At 40.0% G+C, this 13,214-nt stretch overlaps 1 protein-coding gene across 12 annotated transcripts in view; it reads left to right on the top strand.

Moving 5' to 3' along the window:
• FYN (FYN proto-oncogene, Src family tyrosine kinase) overlaps nucleotides 1-13,214 on the top strand; it is a 122,173-nt gene that overhangs the window by 87,768 nt on the left and 21,191 nt on the right. For all 12 annotated transcript variants that reach the window (XM_081857163.1, XM_081857173.1, XM_081857165.1 and 9 more), the window contains 5 exons: nucleotides 5,570-5,827; nucleotides 6,751-6,847; nucleotides 9,948-10,046; nucleotides 11,516-11,619; nucleotides 12,429-12,578. In XM_081857163.1, the coding sequence (XP_081713289.1) occupies nucleotides 5,581-5,827; nucleotides 6,751-6,847; nucleotides 9,948-10,046; nucleotides 11,516-11,619; nucleotides 12,429-12,578 (697 nt within the window). In that variant the 5' untranslated portion in view covers nucleotides 5,570-5,580. The remainder of the gene's footprint in view (nucleotides 1-5,569; nucleotides 5,828-6,750; nucleotides 6,848-9,947; nucleotides 10,047-11,515; nucleotides 11,620-12,428; nucleotides 12,579-13,214) is intronic.

The raw sequence follows: 13,214 nt of genomic DNA, 5'->3' as shown, positions 1-13,214 counted from the left end.
GTGGGAGGAAAGCAAGGGCAAGAGTTTACAAAAAATTATTTAACAGGTTCTAGCCCGTTTAGCAAGATCAAAAGAGTCTTAAAAATTGTTTTCCCATACTGCTTACACAAGTTCCATACTGCTTACAGAACCATACTGCTTACACAAGTTCCAAAATCAAAGCTGTATTTTTAATATTTTTATCTGTTATACACCTGCCATATTGTACACAGCAACCCAAGTTCATGAAGGAGTGCAAGGATTTGAATAAATGACACCTTATAAGCAACAGAATTACCGTCCCTTTAAGGAGGTAACTATATGAGATTAAACTTCCATCCCCTAACTGAACCCTTGCCAATTACCCTGTCACTCTCCTTCCCCAGTTGACACACATCTTAATACATCTAGAGGACTTTACATGGAGACTCCAACGTGGTCTTCATTCTGGAGTCCTTCAGGCTGCTTACAGATTGCAGCCTTGGTCTTCAACCCTCAAGCATCAGGTTCACAACAACCAACTATTACTTACCTGTAGCTCTTCCTTGAGGGCTGTCATACAATCCTGTTCTCTTGTTAGCAGACCTCTTTCAGCTCTTTGCCCCAGTATTATCAGTTCCTGGGTTGAATCTTCATTACCCTGTCCTATCTTGATCTGGTAGTAGCATCAGGGCTATCCAAAAACACAGAGGAGAAGCTGAGGTCAAGCACAGTGATGCACGCCAAGCATGGATGTGGTCCAATAGCAGGGACGTGGGACAAAGCCAAAATAAGCAGTCCAAAAGTAGGCAAAATTTCAAAAGCAAGGGGTTAGCAGTGGTCATTCAGTGTAGGAGGCAGGAACAAGAAGTCAGGCTGAACAGAGTTAAGGGCCTGTGCTTTTCACAACTGGGAAGCTCACAGTAAGGGCTAATATAGCCTGTCTTTCCATCCCCCCACCTAATCGCAGTTGCTGCTGTTTAGGGGTATTCAGAGAGCTCTTCTCTTTTGAGGAGTACCCTTCCTCATAGGGAGTCCCAGGGTTCATAACACGGGACCTGCGTGTTCCCCAAAGTCAATGGGAGGTTCAGTCCATCCTCCAAGGTGCCTGTGTCCAGTTCAGGGCTACGTATGACAGACTTTTCATATGCCTGCCTCTTAAGTCCAGCTCACTGTGGCCCCTTCCTAAATCCCACCCCTCCTTCAGCTCCAAGAGCTGCTCTACCCACCCAATACAAAACCTGGCCTTTTATTTACATCAGCCAAGACCCTCCATGCAGTCAATAAAATTTGGGTGAAATTCCATCCTCTTACTGACTTATGAGTCAATAAGACGCGGTAGAATGTCCACTAATTGACAAATTAAAACTGACCACCCTTTTGATGACTGAGTCTCAATACAGCCAACAACTGTTTTACGCGTGTTCAATATGTGCATGACATATAGCCACAAACATGTGCATGTCACGACAAACCCAGAGGTGACTAGAAAAAAGTGCAAAAGTGGCCCTAAAAGAATGCAGAACGGGCAAAAACAGTGTAAAAGCAGTGCTTAGCAATCTCATAAGCCTTTGCAAGTGCAATCTCAGGAGCCCTTGCACTGATTTTTGAGTCCTGTGGAGAGTTGGAGTTTGGACAGGGCAGTTTGGAAGGAGTAATTGTGGTGGAATTTGGTGGGATTTGGTTTTTTCAAGGGGTTTTCAAGGGTTTTCAGAGGTTTAAAGGGTGTTTGTAGGCTTTTTCAATGGTTTTCCTGATATATGCAATTTCACTTAAATGTGTAGTGCCTCAGAACGTAACCCCGGCATAAAATGGTTGTTGCCTGTATAAAGCCAGAAACCTCTCCAAGCAAAGCGCCCCCCCCCCCCGATGCTAGACTGCAGTGACAATTTAACTGACACTTTTTTGTCTGCTATCCTACCTTCAATACAACATATTCCTCTAGCTTCCAGCAGGAGCATGTCAGTTAAATGATCATCTTGTTTCAAATGACATAAGATACGTTTAATAAACTTTACATCAACAGTACAAAGCTTCTCAACAGCTGGGATAGCTCAGTCAGTCGAGCATGAGACTCTCAATCTCATGGTCATGGGTTTGAGCCCCACGTTGGGCAAAAGACTTCTGCCCTGCAGGGGGGTTGAACTAGGTGACTCTTATGGTTCCTCATAGAATTAGATGAGTCATTGATCCTAACTATCCATCCCTTCCACTGATATTTACTTAATACAGTCATGCATACAGTTCATGCATAAGGATGACGCTTGTGGCGTAATTTTGTGCATGTTTTCTCTAAATCAAGCCCCACTGTGGGGCTTACTCATGGGATTCAGCCTTATACATAACACCTCAGAAGTAAGCCCTATCAAGTTTAATGGAGCCCATGTAAGAATGTATGGCAGGCTCCCCACTTCTGATGTATAGTGTTGCAACTTCACTAACACATTGGTGAGTGTAGAATTGTTGATTCTGTACAATTGAACAATATTTTGAAAGGTAAATTTGTGCTCTATCACTTGAAGTTTCATTATTCCTGTAAACTTGGTTTAGCTTTCTTCAGAAAATTCCTAATACTGCTTTGGGAAAGTGGATCAAGATTAAACTGCTAAAATTATTGTAACGATAATGGCAAACTTTGAAACGGTCCTATGACCCAGCAATCCAAACATTTGAGGAAGAAATACATCATCCATTAGAACCATATTAAAATCTTGTTTACCGCTTGGTGTTGAACATAAATCTCCAAGGGGTCTGGCACAAATAGTTTCCAGATTTTGTTGAATGATATCATCACCGCTTGTCCTGAGCATGCATGTTTTCAGCTCTACCAAACCATGAATGCCTCCATTCAGCTCAGGTTTGAATTTGAGATGCTTTGTGATAACAGCGTAAAATAGATTCTTGCCCTCTGGTTGTTCAGAGCTGTGGTGCTACTGCTGAATGGAGGATGTATTTAAAAATATCTACAAAAACCCTGGAGTCCTTTTGAATCAAGTCCAGCAATGTGCTTGTACTTCCTCCTGAAACTTAACTAGGCGACTAATGATGTCATCCATAGCTAGTGTCTTCAAGAAGGAATGGACAGCTTTTCAAAGTCTTGGCTTGAAAAGAAACATGTAGGTTACACCCTCTGTCACATCTCACACAGTCCTGCAATCAAGCAGCTTTTATACGTGCACTGCCCAGGCACTGGAGCCAAGCTGAAGAGGACAATAGAAAGGGAAATTACCTCTCCATCAAACTTTTCTGCCTGCTCCTCCACACCTCTCTCAAAGAAAATACATGCCAGCAAAGAGAGAGAGAGAGAGGAGAAACTGACTAAAATATATTCATTAAAATATGTTGCACTGATGTCACTATTACCTCTTATAAAAATCTGTTTCGTTTGGGTCTCTCTTTTTTTACAGTTTGGAAGGCCTGTGTACCTATTCATTGCTGGCCTAGTTTTCTGTTACTTGTTTAGTTGGCCTGCAATTCTTGAATAGCTGCTTTATTCCTCTTTCTTTCTTCCCTTTTTTTTTCCTTTTTGGCACCTCGAAGTTAATAATTCACTTTTTTGTTGGCTCAGCGTGTGAATAATACATTTAGGGCCATATCCTCCCCTTCCTCTGTAATAAAGTATATCCTTGCTCAATTCAGATTGTGAAAGTGCTCAGATATCTATAAAGCACTATTAAATAGAGATGGGGGCTAAACCTAGTGGAAGAGAAATTCCACATAAATTCATATGGCCAAATGTGGCTGCAGAAGTTTTTTTGTTCGTTTTGGAGGTTTGTTTTATTTTGGGATTCCGAACTCCAAAGCATATTCTGCCCTTTCCAATATGTGCAGTTTGAAATCACAGTGTGCAGCTACTCTCCAGTCCTGTGTGGAGGCCTCTAGGAGCCAATGGGATATAATTGGCCCCTGGAGATGCTTAGAGCACCCACCCACCCGGCAAGGCTATATGTTGCATGATACAAAATTCTGCCACATTTGTCCCCGTTAGAATCTTCTGGTGGGGTTGCATGGGGAGGGATAGAGGGTTAAACCCACACCACACCATTTTTCCCCATATGGCTCTTACATATGAGTGGTATATTCTGTTTTTTATATATATAATTTTTTGATTGAATTTTATAAATATTTTTTGACAAAACATCCATCTTACATATAATATATAAAGACCGCTTTGCCATCTTGGCCTGAGACTTCCCTCCTCCTCAACTAATGGTTTTCCTAATTATGCTCTGATACTGCATTTTGTTGTTGTTCTTATTATTATTATTGTTATTATTATTACCCTTAAATCCAAATCTTAAATACAACATTTAAACATCATATTGATAATTGATATATCTAACCGTACAAAACTTCTTGTAGCCCTACTAACAATGTCAGTTGTTCACAATTGTCTCTCAAATACAATGTAAATTTATTCCAGTCTTTCAAAAAGGTCTGGTCCTGCTGCTTCCGAATTTTCCCGGTTAGTTTCGCCAACTTGGCATAGTCCATTAACTTCATCTGCCACTCTTCTTTTGTTGGGATCTCTTCCATGAGTGGTATATTCTGAATCATGCTGTGTGTGGAAAGTGAAGCAGTGTAAACTCTGAATGCAGCATGTATATGTATGTAGGAACTGTACGTGCAATAAACCAGCAGCTGTCCCCAAGGTAACAGCCTCTAGTATAAAAGTGCAACTATCTCAAAAATGGATGCCAGCTCCTTGGCTATATTGAGGGTGAGCAGCTGCCATTGCCATCCCAAAGTGTAGCAGAGAATAGGTGAATAGAGGTGTGGAGCAGGAGGACTATTGGAGGAGCCATGGGATCCATCTCTCTCCAGAGCATCTTAGCTGAGGATGGTCAGAACCTTGAGCTGAGACTTGGTGTGGGGTTAGGGTTTGCCCAGGTCAGGCAGCTAGAGCATGAGTAAATCTCTTGTCAAAGCAAATACAACAAGAAAGAAGAGCTTGGTGGCCTTTTCTACTTGCAGCTTGCTCAATGTTGGGGAATTTTTGTAATGGGGTGGGAGAAGTTGAGACTATAGAATCAGAAACCAAATGCTCAGTGGTTCATGAGCAATATTTTCCAAAGTGGTGATGTGAAGTGATTTCAGAAAGGATGTGAGATGACTTCAGAAAGCCAACACAACTTTAACGTCAATACTTTAACAGGAGAACTACAGAAGAGATACCTATGAGATCGGTTAAAATCATTGGGTGCAAAGATGCTTTTTATGAATTGTAGGAAACTTTATCCTGTGTTGGTCCATAGTCTGTCTTTTTGCTGTTCGCATCACAGCAAACAAAGGACTGGCATAAGCCATGTTTGAATCACACTTTAGAAATGCAAAAAGAGCGACATTGCTTTGTAAAGGAAACTTCTTTATTGCCCAACCATGTTTCTCAGTTGGAGCACAAACACCCAATGGAAGGTTCAACAAGTTGCTTCCTAGACATGTCCCAGGAAAGAGATATGTTGCCTTTAGCTGCTTGATACTGATGTATCCCAAAAATAATTCTGCATTTGCTGATTGGTAGAATTAACTGTTTATGTGCCATATCATGTTGGTAAAATATATCAGACATCAAAATGAAAACAGTTTTTGTTTGTTTGTTTGTTTACTGCAGGATTTTAGATAATGGGCTGTGTGCAATGTAAGGATAAAGAAGCAACAAAACTGACAGACGAGAGGGATGGCAGTTTAAACCAGAGTTCAGGTTATCGCTATGGGACAGATCCCACCCCTCAACATTACCCAAATTTTGGTGTGACTTCCATTCCAAACTACAACAACTTCCCCACAGCCGGTGGACAGGGGCTGACGGTCTTCGGTGGTGTAAATTCCTCATCACATACAGGCACACTGCGAACAAGAGGAGGCACAGGTATATCATTTAGAATAACTTTATCTTTTTCAGAGCATATTAGGTTTCTTCAGTACAAAAATCAAAAACAAAAAATCAGTCTTTTATTGACGATCATTTACATTCTTGCAACACCCACCTCTGATCTGAAGACATGAAATTATTCTTGCTCATATGGGACACAATTCACAATATAATAATAATTCACAATGTAAGCAGAGCACACAAATGGAGGCCTGCACAAAGTCAGATATGACTTTGGGTATAATATATTCTCTGTCTCCATTCCCCTTTCACTGTCTCACACAGTGCACACAGAGCCCCCTCACGCTGCTCATTCTCAGCACTCACGTATATACACTTCTTGCACTCGTAATTTACATGCTGCTCTCATACTTATGCAACATTCATACTTGCAGTCTGTAACAGGTGACCTTGTGATTCACATTGCCTACTGCTGTTTGTGCTGAACTCTTTTCCACAGAGTACATGGAAGCCAGAGCTCTTACAGGCAATAGCTACACAGATTTCAAAGTCTCTAACCTATCTTTATCTCATTTAAATAAATAATGAAGTTTTGTTGACTGCACGTACAATCCAGTGTAGCATGATGGTTGAGAGACTGAGATGTGAATTCCCTCGTTCAGATATCACCTGTATGACCCATGAACTCAACAGGTGGCCTTTGGAAAGCCACTGCTATCTCTTCCTTAGACACACACACTCTTTATCTGCAGTACGGGAATAATGATAGTCCTCTGTCTTGCACAGTTTTTGTTTTTGTTTTGCAAAAATAATACTTTGTGAAGTAAGTGGAAGAAAAAACAATTTTTAAACCAAGTTCTGTATTTTTTTTTAAAAAGGCAAAATTTGTTGGCCATCTATTTTCCCCTACCCCTATTATGCAGTAGCAAATTTGTAAATTGCCGTTTTATGTCTCTTAGGTGTAACTCTTTTTGTGGCCCTGTATGATTATGAAGCAAGAACAGAAGATGATTTAAGTTTTCATAAAGGAGAAAAATTTCAGATACTTAACAGCTCGTAAGTTTTATGTTACCGCATGACTTTGTTAATATTTGTTGAGCGATTTGTACCTTCAACAGCACTCCCAAAAGATGTACAGGGATGGCTTTAAAGGGGATTAAGACAAATTCATGGAGGATAAAGATACTAAAGGCTACTAGTCATGATGGTTGTGTACATCATCCAGTATTGGAGGCAGAATAACTCCTAATACAGTTGTACCTTGGTTTTTGAACAGCTCAGTTCCGAACGCTGCTAACCTGGAAGTGACTGTTCTGGTTTGCAAACTATTTTTGGCAGCCAAACGTCTGATGGGGCTTCCATGGCCTCCAATTGGCTGTAGGAGTTTCCTGCAGCCAATCAGAAGCTGTGCTTCAGTTTCCGAACATTTTGGAAGTCGAACGGACTTCTGGAACGGATTCCGTTTGACTTCCAAGGTATGACTGTACCAGTTTCTGGGAATCACAAGTGGCGAGAATGCTGCTGCTCTAATGTCCTGCTTGTGAGCTTCCTGTAAGCATCTGCTTGGCTACTGAGAGAGCAGGATGTTGGACTAGAGACGGGCCTTTTCTGATTAAGCGGAGCTCTTGTGTGAACTCTTCACACTCAGAGCAACTTCTGCTCCAGGTGCAAGTGGACATGAGAAGCACAGCATCAGGTGCTGTAAGCTAAACAGCTGGAGGAAGAGACAGTCCTGCTTCTCACTTGTCCAAAACGCTTGGCTTATTGGCTTCCACCCACTCATGCAAGGATCCACTGTGTCCTACCTTTCATGATCGCAGCTAAATACTGAATTGGATTTTAGTCCTTGAATCTGAAAGATGGAATAAATTAATTAGCAATGGAAATATGACCTTTTAGAAGTCAGTGCTTATACTGATGCAATTTGCAGAAAGTTTATTTCAGACCATGCTTGTACATTGCTCTGGTTTGGATAAGTTTTTAAAACAACACATTTAAACTGTAAACAATATGAAGAGCATTATGAGGTTCATGGATTTTTGTAGCAGAACATAGAGCCAAGTAAATTTTTGCAGTCATTGCACAAACTGTCACCAAATATCTTTGGTCTGCATGACCAGTAGAAAATAACTATGGTAAACCATGATAAGCCGTGTTTATTTCTTACTGTAGTTTACTGTGATGTGCAAACCAAGGGTATGATGATAATAATAATAATAATAATAATAATAATAATAATAATAATAATAATAATTTATTTATACCCCGCCCATCTGGCTGGGTTTCCCCAGCCATTCTGGGCTGCTTTCAACAGAACATTAAAAACAGAAGAAAACTTCAAACATTAAAATCTTCCCTAAACAGGGCTGCCTTCAGATCTCTTCTAAAAGTCAGGTGTTTATTTCCGTGACATCTGATGGGAGGGCGTTCCACAGGGCAGGAGCGAAAAGGCCCTCTGCCTGGTTCCCTGTAACCTCACTTCTCGCAGTGAGGGAACCGCCAGAAGGCCCTTGGCGCTGGACCTCAGTGTCTGGGCTGAACGATGGGGGTGTTTAGTTATAGTATTTAGTTATAGTTTTCCATTTATTGCAAATAAATCATTGTGATGTCTGGAGAGTGAAGTAAAAAGATGAGATAATTTCAAGGAATTCTTCATTATTCTGCCAACCTGAACAGCTTTTATGCAGATGAAAGCACAGTCACTTGGGCTATGATTTATAAATGAAAACACCCTTTTTTAAAAAATTGGCAGTGAAAAAAGCCGACAAAATATTTACATTATACACTTTCCTTTATGCTTCAAAATGCTCCTGCTGCAAGCCTGAGAAGGTAATGCTTGAATAATAAACAAATCCATTACAAATTCTTAACTGCAATGGGTGAGTTTGAGGTGCTCTGCTGTCAAGAATCTTGGGGCACAGCAAAGAGAGAGAGAGTGTGTGTTTAGGCATTCTGCTCTAGTGTAAATGCTACTTGCAAAGAAGATGAGTACGGATGTGCTTACTTAGCTCTTCCCCTACCCCATCGCTGTCTCCATCCCTCCTCCACAAGTTGGGGGAGAAGTGTGAGGCGGGAAGCTGCCTCCTACTTGTGGAGACTCCCCACCTTTGATAATCGTATTCCAGATTGTGGAGAGTGACAGAGATAGCAGTGCAGGAGCAAAGCTTAGCATGCTTGTCCTTCCTCTCATGTAGGCTTTATACCAACCAATATGCTGAACACATCATTGCTTTAATAAACATGCTGGAAAAATTGCCCCAATGCCATTTTTCATGCCACAGAATTTTTAGACTCCCATTTACTCTGCATCCAGGGCACTCCTTACCATTGGTTTGGCAATGGGGGTACACACAAAACTAACCATAATCCACACCTATAACTGTCCTGTCATGGTTTTCCTTGAAATAACGCATTTTGATGTGTTTCTCCCTCCGATACCAGCTTTATCCAAGTTACGGGGAGGGGAAGACTCAGTGATTTAAGCCGGTAAAGTGTACACAGCCTCTTTCTCACATTCCTGTTCTAGAGTCCTGCCCACACACATGCCTCTAAAGCAGGGGTGGGAAGCTTGTGCCTCTCCTGATGGTGCTGGACTATAACTCCCGCCATCCCTGCCCAGTCAGTGACCATGCTGACTGGGGTAGATGCGACAGAATCTGGAGGAGGCATGGGTCCCCCATCCCTGTTCTAAACCCTCTTACAATGTACCTCAGGGGGCTGCCATTAAGGAAAGTCCCTGGTGTAGATACATATACTTTAGAGCTTCTGAAGCTGCTCATACTGGCACATTCATTAACAGAGAGGCAAACTGTACAAAATGCGGCAATCCAAAACAATCCCTTTCTCTATTTTGCTTAGAGAAGCCCCTATTAAACGACACCAGCCACAGTATTTATGGGTGTGATAAAATATCTCCATCTAGTGGAATTTCTAGGCAGCGGTAGCAAAATAAAAACCAATAAATAGTTTCAATACACATTTGACTCTTCTGTCACTTTTCTGACTCTTTCTGTCCTGTTCCTTTAATTCTCTCTTTTTATACATAATGAACTCCATAATGAAAGGTGTGAAATTAACTGTCTATAACAGTTTTTGGTAAGTAGCTTTGAATTCAGAGTGGGAATTCTCTTACTGTTTCTTTCCTCTTGTTTTTCAGGGAAGGAGACTGGTGGGAAGCCCGTTCTTTGACTACAGGAGAAACTGGATACATTCCCAGTAATTATGTGGCTCCAGTCGACTCCATCCAAGCAGAGGAGTATGCTTTTTTAATTTTATGGAAACTGTTTAAAGCTGTGCTTAAAGAAAGTGCAAAAGATTTGGTGTGTGATTGATTGGGGTGATTTTCAAATTTCACACTGGTTTCCTTCTTCAGCTCAATGATAAATAATTGGGTAAATTAGTGGAAGGGAGGAAACTAAACTCATTCTCATTAGGTCAAAGTAGGAGCACCCGAAATTTCTTGGCCTGAGTGTCCTTCATGTTGCAGTTGGTATCTCAGTACAGAAGACAAATTGTATAAATTTTGCACATGCCAATTCACTAGAGATAAAGGCGTAATAATTGCAAGCTGAACAAACTTTTTATAATTGTGACTACAGTATTTAAATATAAATGCTATGGGATTTTTTTTTGCTGCATTTTCAGTACTGTGCAAGGTCCATTGAAGTTGAAAATTTAAATCTTAAACATGCATATTTATTCAATGGTTTCTAGATCTGCCAGCATAAGTGGTTCGGTTTGGAAACTATTCTGAATGCACATTAAATAGCTGTATCCTTCTGTTCTGCATTGTGCATTTCAAATAAATGTCAGGAGTCAGGTCTTGGCAGTTGTCACCACAGGTACAAGTTGTTCATATTTGCATGAGTCACACATCATGCTAAGCCAAACCATGCCTTTGTGTGAACAGATGAGTGTACAGCCTCCCAGAGAAATTAATAACTTTACTCTCTTTCGAAATATATTTTAAAAATTTAAAAAATGTCCAGTAGTGCCTTAGAGACCAACTAAGTTCGTTCTGGGTATAAGCTTTCGTGTGCATGCACACTTCTCCCTGGTCATTCTGTTTCTGCACTGCACAGAGCTAAGACATGGCTTGGCTTAGCATGTCGTTTGAAGTCAGCTCATGGTTTAGCTTCTTCAGAGAAAGTATGAGTCATAAGCCATAGAGCAAACCTTGGTTACAGCTCATGGTTAGTCTGAATAGAGCTAGATCATGATCCCAGGTTCAGACCACCGGATAACCCAGGCCATGACTTAGTACAGCGCAAAAGCATAACCATCAGAGAGGATCAAAGTGACCATAAACTCTTCTCAGAGAGCCCGCTTCAGACTAAACCAGGGGTAGGCAACCTACAGCCTGCTAGATGTTACTGAACTACAATTCCCATAAGCTCTAGCAAACATGGATAATGGCTAGGAGATGGGAGTTGTAGTTTGGCAACATCTGGAGGATCATAAGTTCCCCGCACCTCCATTATATCATGGTTTGACTTTTCATGAGGTGAACCGTACTTTTGACTGCTATTGCAGTTGTCCTTTTCCATCTTCTGCTTCCAAAAGAGTCCTGTACCATTTACTATCCACAACAGGTTTCCAGATTGTATTTTCAGGGCACAAGATCCTCACAAATCACACTTAAATAACCTCCTGTTTGTACAAATTAAATAATATTGCTGAGCTTTCTATTTAAAATGAAATTTTCTTTCTTGGTGTTTTTGATAGATGGTACTTTGGCAAACTTGGGCGAAAGGATGCTGAGAGGCAGCTGCTAACATTTGGAAATCCTCGAGGAACTTTCCTGATTCGTGAGAGTGAAACCACCAAAGGTAGTATGGCCAGTATTTTAATTGTTAAGTAAAGCGATGAGCCGATAACAAGTGGGACCTAGTCTATCATACATACATTGATTTTTTTGTTTGTGTGACCTATGAGTGTCAGTGTTGAGTTTACCAGTATTTGGTATTGAATAATCATCATTTCTAGTTCATTACTTCTGTAGTGCCTTTCCTACGTATAGAAAAGCAACTGCAGGGTTATCGGGTGACTTCTCCAACTTTTGCTGCATGCTTGTGGAATTTTGCAAAGCTCAGAAAAAGAAATTTATATTCGACACAATAAATAGCAAATCACTGTTTGAAATTGGTTAAGAATTTGATCAAGTGTATCAATATAATATATATTTAAAAGAAGGGGAGGACGGAGGTTGAAGATGAAGGGATCCTGTGCACATTTATAGTATGATTTCCTTTTCGTTTTGCTTAAGTCATCACTTAAAGCATGCCCTAGACATGAGTTTTAAACTGACATGCAATTCAAAACAGTAAAGCAATTCTTGATTTAAAAAAACACCTATACAGGTGTTATAATTGTTGTTCAGAGCTGACTACAATATAGAGATAACACTTATCTTAAAATACTGAAAGTTGTAGCTGTAAATTTGTATATCCAGCAATGTCTTCTTTTGGCATACATTATATATGATGCCTTAATTATGCCTTTTGTAATTACGGTGAATGGTCCTTTTTTTCTTTGGACTGTAATATGTTATCAAAAGAATTTAAATTACTTTTAGTTAGAATTAAGTCTATTTTCTTTACTTCTGACTATATGTAGCTTTTAAAAACTTGTTTAATAGGTGCCTATTCATTGTCTATTCGTGACTGGGATGATATGAAAGGAGATCATGTCAAACATTATAAAATTCGCAAACTTGACAATGGAGGATATTACATTACAACCAGGGCACAATTTGAAACTCTTCAACAGCTTGTTCAGCATTATTCAGGTAATTTTGGAGATAAATGTTTGGTATATATTCTCAGTTCCTATAAGATATCAATAGTGTACATAGAACTTTTTTCTGTATAATACATTAAAGAATTATTCATTCATTCATGCAATAATTTTGATATTATTCACCATGAGGTACCAGAGCAGGTTGCAACAATAGAATATACAATTATAAAAACAGATACAATTGCAAAACACATTAAATTGTTCCAAATGTAACACAGCTTAGAAAAACCAAGAAAATAAAAGCAGCTTTGCACTACATAAGCAATGTTCTTCATTAATTACACTGCTAGAGTACAAAACCACAAAGAAACTATTGGGAACATTGAATGGATAATTCTTGCTAGCTATGTAGCATATCAGTAATTTTTCTTTCTTTAATGCTATCCAATGCTGTGCAACCAGACTTCTGTTTCTACAAAAGGACTTCACTTTCCTTTCCCCAATCCTGCATCTCCCTAAGTGCCCCCCAAATCATTTTTAAAGGCAGCCCCATATAATTTATTGCAGTAATCCAAACAAGAGGTTGCCAGAGTATGGATAACTGTAGTAAGGCTGTCTCCGTCCAGATAGTACTGTACATTATAGTTAACATGCATGTTTTATTACATTGATTTCCATATATTGT

This window comes from Podarcis erhardii (genome assembly GCF_964252035.2).
Source record: "Podarcis erhardii genome assembly, chromosome: 3".
Classification (NCBI taxonomy): Eukaryota; Metazoa; Chordata; class Lepidosauria; order Squamata; family Lacertidae; genus Podarcis; species Podarcis erhardii.
This window is presented reverse-complemented; position numbering and strand designations above follow the sequence as displayed.